This window comes from Garra rufa, chromosome 8 (assembly GCF_049309525.1).
Source record: "Garra rufa chromosome 8, GarRuf1.0, whole genome shotgun sequence".
Taxonomy (NCBI): domain Eukaryota; kingdom Metazoa; phylum Chordata; class Actinopteri; order Cypriniformes; family Cyprinidae; genus Garra; species Garra rufa.
Window position 1 is genome coordinate 35868644 of NC_133368.1, and position 16036 is coordinate 35884679.

Below are 16036 nucleotides of genomic sequence, written 5' to 3' on the forward strand. Positions count from 1 at the left end.
TGTGTATATGCTTGTTTTAGTTGTAACTTCTTTTATACCTTGTACTAGCAGACAGGCAAAGGTGGAAGTGGATTTTGTGGCATGACTTCTCTTTTCTGTCTGTCTTAGCGTCCTCTCCCATATGTCTCACTCTGTCCCACTGTCTCGCTCACTGGCACTTCCCCTCCATGATCCTCTTTTACGTACACAGAATTTGTTTCTCTCTGTCTTCCTGCTGCCTTTCTCTGTTTCATTTGCTATTTCTCTCTCCATCAGCGGTCTCGGCTCTCCCATTTTCAGATGCTTGTTATTCAGAGCAGTTTGTGTTCTCTGACATGGCAGGGCAAAAAAACAAAGCATAAAAGATGGCTAAGAATGTCTGAAACTATGCCGTGTCACCTATTGTAAAGGACACGCTGGAGAGGTTTAGGCAGGATATAACATGTTTTTTTTTGGGGGGGGGGCTTTGTGTTACCTCATGATTATGAGCTAATTTTGGTGCTTTTATGAGTTATGAGTAAGCCTGTACTGAATCTACTTCTGAAGAAACACTTCAATTCAAACAAATAACATTCATAAAATTGTATGTATCCCACGCACCAAGTGCTTTAGCTTATCAGATTTTGTCTGTGTTACCATGATGTATTTGTGTAGTCATTTCTAGCTGACTCCATCTGTGGTTTGAAACATCTCAGGCTGAGAGAGCTTGGGTTGTGAGACCCTGAAAACAGCTCTATAACTGTGTTTTCCACCCCACAGAAAGACACACAACCAGATCCTTTGATACTCTCTGAAACTGTGGCCTTGGCATATAAATGGAGTCGTTTGTTAGTCTCTCTTCCCCTGACCCATAATTTCTCTGTCACAGATGTTCCCTCAAACCCTTACTCTGTTCGGCTGAGCTCTGTGGCACAGCGCGTGGCCACAGTTACCTTCACGAAACCAGACTCCCATGGCGGTGTACCCATCAGTCACTACCTGGTCAAATACAAAGACATCAGCTCACAGGACTGGAAGGATGTGAAATCACAGGGGACACAGAGTAAGTACAAAGATTGTCCACTGCTGTGTTTTGTCAATGCATGTGTTAAACCACCAAAAAAAGTATAGATGAAGCAATAGTTTCCATTTACAGCTAAGTATCTCTCTCCTTTTTTGAAAAAAAAAAAAAAAGATAAATAAATACTTGCATTTTACAACTGGTCAAAACTGACAATTCAAAATCCTGAAATCTTATCATGGTATCCACAAAAATATTAAACTTCACATTGTTTTTAACTCTGATGATATTAAGAAATGTCTTTGAGCACCAAATCAGCATATTAGAATGATTTCTGAAGGATCATGTGACACTGAAGAAAACTCAGACTGAAGAAAATTCAGCTATACCACAGCTATACACAGAATAAATTACATTTTAAAATATATTAATATAAACAACAGTTAGTTTAAATTGTAATAATATTTCGCCATTTTACTGTTTTTGAAAATTAAGCCTTGGTGAACATAAGAGATGCAAAAACAAAAATCCTACCAACTGCATTTTTTTAAATGATAGTCTTGTTTGAGGAATAAAATCAATCATTCAAAATCAGTGTTTAAATTATTCAAAGCCGTTAAATACTAAATATTTTATATTCTTTAATAACTTAAACATATCTTAAAGTATTTAAAAACGTGTAGTCTTGATTTCTTACTTAAATAAGAAATACACTACGGCAAAAGATTTTGAGCAGTACGATTTTTAATGTTCAAAAACAGTAAAATTTTGAAGTATTTTTACTATTCAAAATAACTGTTTTCTATTTGAATATATTTAAAAATGTCATTTATTCCTGTGTTTTCAAAGCTGAATTTTCAGCAGCATTACTTCATGGTCCTTCAGAAATTATTCTAATAGTATGATTTGCTGCAAAAATTGAAAAACATGTATTATTATTATGTTGAAAACAGCTAGTAGATTTTTAGGCTACTTTGATAAATAGAAAGTTCAGAAGAACAGCATTTATCTAAAATAGAATTTTTTTGAAACATTTCAAATGTCTTTATTATCAAATAATCCTTAAATGATAAAAATATTGATTTATATAATTTCTCAAAACATATTATACTGACTTCACACTTTTGAATGCTGTTGCCGGTGTGTGTTCACAGTGTGTGTGTGTGTGTGTGTGTGTGTGCGTGCGTGCGTGCGTGCGTGTTTGTTTGTTTGTTTACTTCTCACTGCTGTGTGTGCACTTGGGTTAAATGCAGACCCATTTCGAGTATGGGTCACGACTTAAAAATAAGACTAGAGTAAAGATGCTAAAACTTTAGCTTTGATCACAGGAATAAATTACATTTTTAAATATATATTTAAATAGAAAACAGTTATTTTAAATAGTAAAAATATTTCAAAATTTTACTGCTTTTTAGTGTACTTTGGATCAAATAAATGCAGGCTTGGTGAGCAGGAAAGAATTAAAACATTAAAAATCTCACTGTTCAAAAACTTTTGATTAGTAGTATATTTCAGCCAAAAGTGAAATGTATGACTTGCTTTCTTTCATATTACACTAAGATTCATTTTTGAAGAGTGTCATCTCCGCTGTCTACAATATAATTGAAAGTAAAAGGGCGTTTAGGCTATCAAACTCCAAAATGAAAGAAAACATAAATATATTTAAAAAAGTAGTCCATACAACTTGTGTTCTAAATTCTGTTTAGTGTCCTGAGGTCACATGGATATCTATGTGTGAGATGTTTCTCCTCCACTGTATATCCAAAATCAAATATAATTCCTTTGACAGAAGTGCCATTTGTAGTTCATTTCAGATCTTAGGCTGGAACATAGAACACAAAGTGACTTTCATTATACTTTCATGATTTTTATTAGCTTGACTTCATTCTTACTACATTCACACATACAAAACACATTTCTACAAAAAGAATTGCCCAAACTTTCAGTTTATACTAACTTCAAGGGCCAAACTAGAAGAGTGAGAAGAGCTGTGGGAGATACAGCTCCAGTCCAACCTGAATTTACAGTGCTTAGATTAATTTTTCTTTACCTACAACACCAAGATGACCTTTAGAAACACATTAGACAATCACATGACATAATTACATCATTTCAAACCATGTACATGATTTAGTAGACCAGTTGGGACAGTATGTACAATCTGATAATTTCCATATTTCTGTCTTTATCATTCTCTTTTTCTCTTCCACAGCAATCGTGTTGCTCACTAACCTTGAGCCCAACACGACCTACGAGGTGAGAGTTGCTGCGGTGAACGGAAAAGGTCAAGGGGAGTTCAGCCGCACTGAGAGCTTTCAAACTCTACCCATACGTGAGTGCCCTCTGCTTTGACCCTTAAATGCTGAAGGTTTGGAAAAACAACCATCAGTCGTTACGTTATTACAGTATTATTCTGCTGCTGACCATTGAGTTAATTTCTTACCAGTTATGAATATGAATGTGAACCATTCATTCATTATTTTGTCTTTGTTCCATATTCAGGAGAGCCAAGTCCCCCTTCGGTTCAGGGTCAGCGAGGGGTGGGGAAGGCGTACCGACTGGGTCTGGTCAAGCAGGATGATGGAGGAATGCCCATCCTGGAATATATTGTCAAATACAAAACAGTAAGTAAGCTGTTCTTAAAGCCTCTATTAACCAGAGCTATCTCACAAGGGGAAACATTGCTGTAAAGCTGTATAAATGCACAAAAAACCCTCTTAAACAGCGCCAATAGCCAAGTGGGCAAGTGTGCCGACTTATAACGCCACTGCGTTTATGGGTGTCCCAAATTCGAATCCCGACTCAAGGACCTTTCCTTTCCTTATCCCGCCCCCCTCTCTCTCCCACTTAGCTTCCTGTCTGCTTTCAATTGTCCTATCACAATAAAGGCAAAACACCAAAAATAAATAAATAAATAAAAAACGCCTCTTTTTGGTGCTGTCTTTACCATTTCAGAGGAGTCATCACACATCGGTAGCATTTATTGTACATACACAACCATTCAAAAGGCTGAGTAAAAGAAAAAAAAATATAAGAAATTAATACTTTTATTCAGCACTGGCACATTCAATTGATCAAACTCCTATGTTCTTTCAAATAGATGCTTTTCTTTTGAACTTTCCACTTAGCAAATACAAATGTATCAAGTTATTTTAAACCGTAATAATGTTTCACAATATTATTGTTTCTACTGTATTTTTGATCAAAAAAAGTTAGGCCTTGGAGAGCATAAGAGACTTTTTTAATGTTCAGCTGCCCCTTTTGAACCACAAAAGGGGCTGATGCTTATTTTTATAATAAATTAAAACTTGGAAAATAATTATTGTTTTATTTATTTACTTTTTTTGTAAAACTTAATAAAAGTAATAAAACTTAATAAAAATTAATTTTGTATAGTCAGAATTACACTTTTATGCCAATAATATAATTTACATTTGTTCTTATATTGGTATTTACATTGCTTTGCGAAAGTATTCATAACCATTCTTTTTTTTACATTTTGTTATGTTGCTGCCTTAAACTTTTAAACCTTAAACTGTTAAACTTTTTTAAATTACTTTTTTTCTCACCATAATGACAAAGCAACAGAATTGTCACAGCTTCATACATTTTTTTACTAATAAGCTGAAATATGTACATAGCATAACTCAGTTCAGTCGTGGCCGAAAGTTTTGAGAATGAAACAAATATTAGTTTTCACAAAGTTTGCTGCTCAACTGCTTTTAGATCTTTGTTTCAGGTGTTTCTGTGATGTACTGAAATATAATTACAAGCACTTCATACGTTTCAAAGGCTTTTATCGACAATTACATGACATTTATGCAAAGAGTCAGTATTTGCAGTGTTGCAGGTCCTTCTTTTTCAGTACCTCTGCAATTCGACTGGGCATGCTCTCAATCAACTTCTGGGCCAAATCCTGACTGATAGCAACCCATTCTTTCATAATCACTTCTTGGAGTTTGTCAGAATTAGTGGGTTTTTGTTTGACCACCCGCCTCTTGAGGATTGACCACAAGTTCTCAATGGGATTAAGATCTGGGGAGTTTCCAGGCCATGGACCCAAAATTTCAACGTTTTGGTCCCCGAGCCACTTAGTTATCACTTTTGCCTTATGGCACGGTGCTCCATCGTGCTGGAAAATGCATTGTTCTTCACCAAACTGTTGTTGGATTGTTGGAAGAAGTTGCTGTTGGAGGGTGTTTTGGTACCATTCTTTATTCATGGCTGTGTTTTTGGGCAAAATTGTGAGTGAGCCCACTCCCTGGAATGAGAAGCAACCCCACACATGAATGGTCTCAGGATGCTTTACTGTTGGCATGACACAGGACTGATGGTAGCGCTCACCTTTTCTTCTCCGGACAAGCCTTTTTCCAGATACCCCTAACAATCGGAAAGAGGATTCATCGGAGAATATGACTTTGCCCCAGTCCTCAGCAGTCCATTCGCCATACTTTTTGCAGAAGATCAGTCTGTCCCTGATGTTTTTTTTTTGGAGAGAAGTGGCTTCTTTGCTGCCCTTCTTGACACCAGGCCATCTTCCAAAAGTCTTGGCCTCACTGTGCGTGCAGATGCGCTCACACCTGCCTGCTGCCATTCCTGAGCAAGCTCTGCACTGGTGGCACTCCGATCCCGCAGCTGAATCCTCTTTAGGAGACCATCATGGCGCTTGCTGGAGTTTCTTGGACGCCCTGAAGCCTTCTTAACAATGCAGTGGAAAGTTTTTTTCGGGATTAAGTTAATTTTCATGGCAAAGAAGGACTATGCAATTCATCTGCCACTCTTCATAACATTCTGGAGTATATGCAAATTGCTATTATAAAAGCTTAAGCAGCAACTTTTCTAATTCCCAATATTTATGTAATTCTCAAAACTTTTGGCCACGACTGTACTTAGCTGAATCACCTTTACAACCTCAAGTTTTCTGGGGTATGATGCAGATTTTGCACATCATTTGGCAATTATCTTCCATTCTTAGACTTGCCTCTTTACCTCTTAAGCTCTGTCAGCTTAGATGGGTTCTGGCAGACATTTTCAGGTTCCTCCAGAAATGTTTGATTGGGTTCACACCCAGGCTCTGGCTGTGCTTAGGGTCTTTGTCCTGTTGGAAGGTTCTTGGTCACCACTCTAGCCAAGGCTTTTTACCATCAATTTTTCAGTTTAGCCAGGAGGCCAGCAAGCAATATGAATGCTCCTGAGCTAAATTTCAAATGTCCCAGATAAGAGTATGAATACTTATGCAATGGAATCATATTTTTAAATTTGCAAAGATGTTAACAAACCTTTTTGCTTTGTCATTGTGGTGTATGGAGTGAAGATTGATGTAAAAAAAAAAGGAATTTAAAGCAGTTTAACTTAAGGTAGTAACATAACAAAATGTGAAAAAAAAACGAAGAGGTATGAATACTTTCGCAAGACACTGTAAGTGTTAAGAATGCTAGCTTTTATCATATCATATCCTCCACTTTCGAAATGAGGTGATGCTAGTGAAAGTCATTAACCTTTAATTTAATTAAAATGAGAAGGAATATTTATTAATTAAGCAGCACTCTGTTTAATATGAATTGAGTTCATATTTTAAATGGAAATGTCACCGCAGTTGGAAAATGAACCAGCTGTTAAATTGATTCAAATATAACCAAGAGATTACAGTATGCTCTAAACCGAAACAACCCCGGCGTGACTTTTTTTGTGTTGCATGGATAAACTTTTGTTAAAGTTTGTTGTGAGAATGTGATCACTGTGCATTATCCATTTACAACCAAACTAACTTATTCATTTATCTTATGTCATTTATTGGCTATTCACACTTTTTTATCATGACTTTCACTTGTTAAGGGAAATTGTTTGGCTTTGTTTAGCAGAACAGAATTTTACAAATTGGAATGTGCTTGGTCTTTAACTAGCTGGAGAAAAGCAGCACTAAATGGTATCCTGTTGTTTGTTTGTAAGTGTAGAGTGTGAGACTAAGCTGGAATGCAGAAGGTGTTATTCCAGTAAACACATAGAGACGAGTGGGCGATGGTTTCAGTAATGAGCAATGAAAATACATCCATTTGTTTGAGCTCCTGCCCCTTGTTTATGCACCAGCATGCTCAGCAGCATGGATAAAAACATGCTTCACTAATTTTTGCACAAGACATTCAACTGTTTTGGGGGCTTTTTCGCTCATTGACAATACTGTTGTGAGTCAGGTATGACAGCATTCAAGAGTTCTGTGGAACTGGTATGTGGGAAAGAGGTATTAGTTTAAGGGGGGGTCAGGTTTTACATAAATCTGACAAACCTCCCTCTTGTCACCAATCACAGGTGTCCTAAATTGTGAAATAAAGCAAATAATGGGTCTCATTTACTAATAATTTTATGGATAATTCTGGTTTTGCACACAGAAAAACCCAAACCCAAACCATCCCATATAAGGGCTTTCTGCACAACTTTCTCTTTACAGCCTTTTACCAGTCTCATATGATGTTCATTAAAGATACATTGTCTGTGAGACGCACAGCTAGATCCAGTGCCAAGTATGTCATTCTTAAAACCAGTTAAAACACAATGAACACCTTATTACAGACCCAGATTACATTAGTCAGCTGTACATAGGCGTATATTTGCATAAATCTGTTATTCTACAGCTTGCCAAGTTTTAATGCAGTTTTTCTTATCTTTTACTGCATATGATGGAATAAAAAAGTATTTTTTTATTTGTGTATGTACAGGCAACCAGAATATCTCTCCCAAGGTAAAACATTATAAAGAAAACTCCTAACATGGCTTATGGATTAGTCCGTTGCTTGCCTTACATAGCATATATTTTTAATAAATTATATGTAAAATTTGAGCTTTTTATATCACTGTCTTCTTATATTAAGCCACATAAGCTATGGTTTTCTGGGGGAGAAATCGCTTAACGATTCAGAGTGTTCATATTCTGGACTCAACTGCTTTTTTTGTTATTTTACACTGCAAAAGTGGTAACATGCAATTGATACCTTAAATAACTATTTCTACCTGATTTAACCCATATAAAGTGGTGGACCTTGAACATGGAAGGATTGCTTTTTATTTTTTAAGAGCAAAAAAAATTTCCATTGATGTACATTATACCTCAATCTGGGTTCTTTAGGCTATAATGTGCAAATGGCTGTACAGGAAAGGTTGTGTTAGGATGAGGATGAAAACAAATATGTGACCCTGGACCACAAAACCAGTCATAAGGGTCAATATTAAAAAAAAAAAAAAAAAGAGGTTTATACATCATCTATAAGCTGGAAGAATAAATAAGCTTTCCATTGATGTGTGGTTTGTCAGGATAGGACCATATTTGGCTGAGATACAACTATTTGAAAATCTGGAATCTGAGGGTGTAAAAAATATAGGTGCTGGTCATATAATTAGAATATCTTCAAAAAGGTGATTTATTTCACTAATTCCATTCAAGAAGTGAAACTTATATAATCTATACATTCATACAAAACACTGAATAGTTGTGATAATATGACAAGCACTCAGCAAGTCCGATCTGGCTCAGCGACAGCCAACGCGCCAAAACCGATTTGAATTCAACACTTGATCACGTGATGCAGCGAACGTTCGAATCACACCAGTGTGATCGTACGCTTCAGGGACCAGCCAAGACAAATCTCACGGGTGTGATCATACGCGTTAAAGGGTTAAGGTTCAGTACTGAAGACCTGCAAAGGCCTTTAAATGGTCTCTCAGTCTAGTTCTGTAGGCTACACAATCATGGGGAAGACTGCTGATTTGACAGTTGTCCAAAAGAAGACCACTGATATCTTGCAAAAGGAGGGCACGACACAAAAGGTCATTGCAAATGAGACTGTAGCAATAGGGACAAGCAATAGGGATAACTGCACCCAGGAGAGAATTGTGAAACAAAACCCATTCAAAAATGTGGGGGAGATTCACAAAGAGTGGACTGCAGCTGGAGTCAGTGCTTCAAGAACCACTACGCACAGACGTATGCAAGACATGGGTTTCAGCTGTCGCATTCCTTGTGTCAAGCCACTCTTGAACAACAGACAGCGTCAGAAGCGTCTCGCCTGGGCTAAAGACAAAAAGGCTGGACTGCTGCTGAGTGGTCCAAAGTTATGTTCTCTGATGAAAGTAAATTTTGCATTTCCTTTGGAAATCAGGTTCCCAGAGTCTGTAGGAAGAGAGGAGAGGCACAGAATCCACGTTGCTTGAGGTCCAATGTAAAGTTTCCACAGTCAGTGATGGTTTGGGGTGCCATGTCATCTGCTGGTGTTGGTCCACTGTGTTTTCTGAGGTCGAAGGTCAACCAGGATGTTTTAGAGCACTTCGTGCTTCCTGCTGCTGACCAACTTTATGGAGATGCAGATTTAATTTTCCAACAGGACTTGGCGCCTGCACACAGTGCCAAAGCTACCAGTACCTGGTTTAAAGACATGGTATCCCTGTTCCTAATTAGCCAGCAAACTCGCCTGACCTTAACCCCATAGAAAATCTTTGGGGTATTGTGAAGAGGAAGATGCGATATGCCATACCCAACAATGCAGAAGAGCTGAAGGCCACTATCAGAGCAACCTGGGCTCTCATAACACCTGAGCAGTGCCACAGAATGATCGACTCCATGCATTGCTGCAGTAATTCAGGCAAAAGGAGCCCCAACTAAGTATTGAGTGCTGTACATGCTCATACTTTTGATGTTCATACTTTTCACTTGGCCAAGATTTCTAAAAATCCTTTCTTTGTATTGGCCTTAAGTAATATTCTAATTTTCTGAGATACTGAATTTGGGGGTTTCATTAGTTGTCAGTTATAAGAATGAAAATTAAAATAAATAAACACTTGAAATAGTCTGTGTGGGATGAATGTATAGATTATACAAGTTTCACTTCTTGAATGGAATAAAAGTGAAATAAATGAGTGAAATAAATCAATGTTTTGAAGATATTCTAATTATATGACCAGCACCTGTATATAAATGCGAAATTGCCTTTAAAGTTGTCCAAATGAAGTTCTTAGCAATGCATATTACTAATCAAAAATTTAGTTTTGATATATTTACAGTAGGAAATTTACTAAATATCTTCATGGAACATGCTCTTTACATAATATCCTGCAACCGCAAATATACCCATGCTACTTAAAACTGTTTTTGTTGTTCAGGGTCACAACAGCAAAATATCCCAATAAAGACCCTTATGCCATTTGCCAGAGCCTTGAATATTAATCCAGTCGCATGACTTTTTGCAGCCAATATTTGTAAGTGGCATAAAATTATAGACACTTCAACAACAAGACTTTGAGTAGCTCTCTCTTGGAACAAGCACTGAGACCATAGGGTATGAAACTCTAAAAAGCCATGTGTAACAATCCTTGTTTTGTAACTTTGTACATCATCACCACTGTTTTACAATCAAAAAGTTTGTTAACATGTTTTGAGGTTATAGAGTGTTGCCACACTAGCATGTTTACACGTTCACCACAGCTCTTTTTCTCTCTCACACACACAATCCTTCTGTTTGTTTTCCCCTTACGGGCCTCAGCGTTTCCTCATTTGCTTCATTTCTGTCTGTCTCGCTGTGTTTGGTGATGCCTTGCTTCCTCCTCGACCTTAATAGGGTCCGCTGACATCTTTTCCTTCTCTTTTATTTGTGCTCTTCCTCTTTTTCTTTTTTATATCTCTCTCTCTCTCATTTGCTCGGTCTCTGATCGCCTGTGCATGCGGAGGTGAGAACAGGGGAAATGGAGATGTCACAGCCTGGGGAGACAGCTCGCCTAAGGACTGTCAACATGTGAAAGGCACATTCAACCATTTAGCCTTTAAAGAGCTGAGGCGTTTTGAAAATGTCAAAATATAAAAGCGATGAGTTTTTGAAGGCAGCTTGTGTGGGCTTAGTTTCAAAATTTTAGCCGGCAGAACAGCCGACACACAAGTATACACACATTATATTATATTACGCACATACTCCTGCTCAGATGCTCTGCAGGCAGGGACACAAAGAGAATAATGGATGTGTTGGAGTGTTTCTGCTGTCTAAGTGTGTGGACAAGTTTGAGGATTTGAGAAAAGAATCTCTTATCTGTTGCTCTGAGAAGAAAGAAGTAGATGGCCTCCCAGGCCACTTTCATCTGCCGTCTTTATGTGACAATCTTGAAGGATTTGACTGAGAAAAGAGCAAGAAATTGGCTTCATATAAAATATTTTATGTAAATGATAGAATGTTTAACCAATATTCAAACACAAGTGCACATTCACATGCAATAACACGTTGTCTTGTTTATGAGTCAGCACAATGAAAACTAATTGTTCAAACTAATCATATATACCCTAAAGCAAATTTTAGTGTCATATACTCATATGCAAAATTTTATGAATCACTTGTGGTTTTGTGCAGGATAAGGAAGAGCAGTGGATGACAAAACTGGTTCCAGGCGTAAATGATTTCGTGCTGCTGCAGCCGCTACAGTGGAATACGCAGTATGAGGTGGAAATTACCGCACGCAACGTCAAAGGCCTGTCTGAACCCACCTTTGTGAAGTTCTCCATGCCTCAGAAACCTGATATCACAGGTACACGCACTTCCACAAAACACACAAAGTACTCCGTCCCTCTTCCATACAACAAATTGAGTCCGATTACCTACAGTACTTCATCACCCACTCACAATATATATAGCTGAAATTATGTCTCCTCTTATAATTATGTGCCCTGCTGCAGTTCTGCACACTTGCCAGCCACCCACGCTTGATAGAGCTTGTGTATCCCAGATTCACAATCAAACGTGCAGAGTAACCCACTATAACCATTTCTGTGTCCTAATCAGGAGCAATTTGCCAGAGGAAGCACTAGCTCCCTTAGGGAAAAAAGGGATGAGAAAGAAATTGTCATTGCAAAAATAAACCACTTACGCTCAACTGTCTAGCATTTAGTGCCTCCATGTCACTGTGATTGGCTGACTGACCATGTGCAGTTTGCAGTTGTGGTCTCTTTCAAAGTCAGGCTTTATGAGAAGGCTTTTAATATTTGAGTTACTAGGTCCCAATGGACCTATGGTCCCAATGAAATCAGAAACCTTCAAGAATCAATCTGAAGCACTATTTAGCCACTGGGTGTCTCTGAATGGTGCAAGGATGAAAGATAATTTGCTGGAGGCATAGTAAAGTTAATAGTTGAGGAAGGTGATCAACCGACCAAAAGAAACAGGCAGAACAGGTTGACAGAAGTGCTTTGAGTTCCCCGATCAGTAATACAATACTACTTTTTTCTAATGCTATTATAAGGGTAAAACATTTTTAAGAAGTCTGTCAATTTCTTGTCAGGTCTCAATACCTCTGTACCTTTTAGGAAGGAGATCATTTTTCAGCTAAAAACAAGAACTTTCCTTTGCTGTACATATAAAATAACACTCAAATTATAGCCACATGAGCCACATGATCTACTGTAAACAGAAGAGCACGTTTTTCCACTTGATAGGAAAATTGTTTGGGAAATATGTGAAAAGCCAGTTTCAAGAGTGCTTTCTCTCTGGTCAAGGATTCATATTGTGATTGTGGTTTAATGGTAATAGTGGTTAATACATATATATATATATATATATATATATATATTAGGGCCGGGACTTTAACGCGTTAATTTAGATTAATTAATTACACAAAAATAACGCGTTAACATTTTTGAACGCATTTTAATCGCACTTAGTTTTGCACCGCGGAACGTTTCTCACTGGATGAGATTCGGCGGACCGATTATACTGGAGCACCAACTAGCGTTCAGACAAGCTGCGTCCGTCCTAAATAGTATTGTATGTCCCAAATCGTAGTATGTTTAAAAAAGTATTCCAAAGATTCCCGGATGGTCTACTACTTAACGATCAATGCACACTCTAACGGCTAATATTGCCCACAACACACTGCGCCGTGAACGAGGATTCAATTAGAACTACAAACACGCATAAAAAGTGTTAAACTACAAACATGGAGGATATGCGCGACCACCGAACAGGTAGAGAAAGGGGTTTGAGTGATAAATAATCAGTGTGTAACCTGATAAAAAATATTTTTTAAATGTTATCCGCGTTATATTCCATGTGCAGCAACATTTATAATGATAGGTTTGGTCATTAACGTTTAAATGCATAATTAACCAAACACAAGAGCAAAGTTCTCGGCATGAAAGACTCATTAAAGAACGTGCCAATTAATTTCTCTCTAATATGGTAGGAAATTAAATTAAACGAAATGTAGATAATGTTAACTGTGATGATTGACAGGGCAGTTTAAACAGTGACAGGATTCAGGTAAACTAAGCAACAGAGCGTCCGTTAAAGAAGCAGTTATGACGAATTAGTATGTCCCAAAGCTTGCCTACTATTCTGCTACATACTCAAAAGTATGTACTTTTCTTCACAAAAAGAGTACATACTTATAGGGCATAGTATAAGTAGGCGAATTGGGACGCAGCAAAACAAACCACAGTGAACATGGACAAAAAAGCTGATGGGACCTCTTTGGTTGGCCCTGTGGATGGGAAATTTTGTTATAAAAAAACGTATGGATGGAAGCGTCGATAAGAGCATGGTTGTGTGCAAGCTATGCAACAAGGAATTCGCATCTCACCGCAGCACATCGAGCCTATTGCTACACTTAATGGCAATATTGCACTGGTCTGTTGGACTTGCTTGAACAAAAATAAACAATATTTTGTTGCTTAAGCTTATGTATTTAGTCATTATTCAATGGTATACTAAAAATCCATATAAAAAAACTTACTTCTCACTGTTCTCAGGTCAAATATTTATATGCGATTAAAATGCGATTAATATCGATTAATTAATTACAAAGCCTCTAATTAATTAGATTATTTTTTTTAATCGAGTCCCGGCCCTAATATATATATATATATATATATATTAGGGCCGGGACTCGATTAAAAAATTTAATCTAATTAATTAGAGGCTTTGTAATTAATTAATCGAAATTAATCGCATTTTAATCGCATGTAAATATTTGACCTGAGAACAGTGAGAATTAAGATTTTTACATGGATTTTTAGTATACCATTGAATAATGACTGAATACATAAGCTTAAGCAACAAAATATTGTTTATTTTTGTTCAACCAAGTCCAACAGACCAGTGCAAGATTGCCATTATGTGTAACAAGAGGCACGTTCTTTAACCAGTCTTTCATTCCGAGACTGCTCTTGTGTTTGCTTAATTATGCATTTAAACGTTAATGACCAAACCTATCATTATAAATGTTGCTGCACATGAAATATAACGCGGATAACATTTAAAAAATAGTTTTTATCAGGTTACACACTGATTATTTATCACTCAAACCCCTTTCTCTACCTGTCCGTTGGTCGCGTATATCCTCCATGTTTGTAGTTTTTTAACACTTTTTATGCGTGTTTGTAGTTCTAATCGAATCCTCGTTCACGGCGCAGTGTGTTGCGGGCAATATTAGCAGTTAAGAGTGTGCATTGATCGTTAAGTAGTAGACCATCCGGGAATCTTTGGAATACTTTTTATACATACTACGATTTGGGACATACAATACTATTTAGGACGGACGCAGCTTCTTTGGTATAAGTTCTTTGGCTTGTCTGAACGCTAGTTTGTGCTCCAGTAAAATCGGTCCGCCAAATCTCATCCAGTGAGAAACGTTCCGCGGTGCAAAACTTAGTGCGATTAAAATGCGTTAAAAAAATTTAACGCGTTATTTTTGTGTAATTAATTAATCTAAATTAACGCGTTAAAGTCCCGGCCCTAATATATATATATGCCAATATTCTAGGAAACAACATTTCATGAAGCTGTATTTTTATACCATATAACATAAATATTACTTTTAAGAGATACATGCGCAATATCAAATGAGTAGCTGTACGTAATCACAGCATGCTGATATACAGTCATAGCACACAGTGATTTTGCATTTATTTTCAACAGCACAAGTATGTAAATACATAAGAAAAAACAACAGAGTGTCTCTAAAAACACTCTTTTGTGCAGAATTACTTCCTCCACAGATTCAAATCTCAAGTTGACAATTTAACAGCTCAGCCCAAGCCTCTATTACTAATTCTAAAAAGTCACGTCAGAAATAGTAACAAAGGAACACTGAGTTGCTGCATTACAAGCTTATTGTATTACTGCGTTAAAAGCTCACTGTTTTATGTAGAGTATTGTGAGGGAGGGATAGACTGAGCAAGTGTGATTACCTTTATCTGATACAACATTCATTCTTCAGCTCGATCTTATATTTACAATAAAACAGTAGTTTGAATGAATGAGAAAAGCAATATCTTTTTCATACTATTCTTTCATTTGTTAAGGGTAATTTCCGAAGACAACGCTGCTTAGCGCATTTGTTAGCTGTATCTTACAAGGTATTGTTAAAAGTAAAAACCCTGTTTTAGTATCTTTCAATATAAGTCTTCACTGCTGACTCATGAAAACAATCACCATCTAATGGCAGAACAATGAAACTAATCACTGTCACAAGCACACACACAATTTCCCAAAGCTAAATACTATTAGTACATACTACTATTATTTATATAAAATAATATTTAGTAAATAATAATATTTAACAAAAAACAGCCATCATAAAAGTTGCTAGGCAATTCAGTCAAAAGTACAAAGGCAGCACTTTGATTTAAAGCATTAAAGTTACATAAAATATAACATGATGAAAATGATTTGCTCTAGAACAATTGATTAATGAGACCAAAGACTCCCTGTTAGATTTACCCTAAACAAATTATATCTCATGTTTAAACACTGTAGAGTCATAAGAGCCACCAGCAAATTCCAGAAGATTTGGCCGAAGTAAAGGTCTTTGCACAGTGAGTCCAAAAGTCTCATCAGAAATTTTCACATGTTAAAAAATAATACGACCTCACGTTGTGACAATCACATTTACACACTGCCTCCGAAACGTTTGTCCGTCATAAAAAAATCGGATCCAGGATTTCCTGTGTTTTTGCATCCATAGCAAACATTTTAATAGGAAAGGATGACGAATACGAAAAAACAAAACAAAAACAAAAATTTCGGACTCAGTGTT

At 36.9% G+C, this 16036-nt stretch overlaps 1 protein-coding gene across 2 annotated transcripts in view; it reads left to right on the forward strand.

Moving 5' to 3' along the window:
- Positions 1 to 16036, forward strand: part of ncam2 (neural cell adhesion molecule 2) — a 54965-nt gene that overhangs the window by 19703 nt on the left and 19226 nt on the right. For both annotated transcript variants that reach the window (XM_073845773.1, XM_073845774.1), the window contains exons 6-9: positions 848 to 1021; positions 3192 to 3311; positions 3482 to 3603; positions 11359 to 11533. In XM_073845773.1, the coding sequence (XP_073701874.1) occupies positions 848 to 1021; positions 3192 to 3311; positions 3482 to 3603; positions 11359 to 11533 (591 nt within the window). The remainder of the gene's footprint in view (positions 1 to 847; positions 1022 to 3191; positions 3312 to 3481; positions 3604 to 11358; positions 11534 to 16036) is intronic.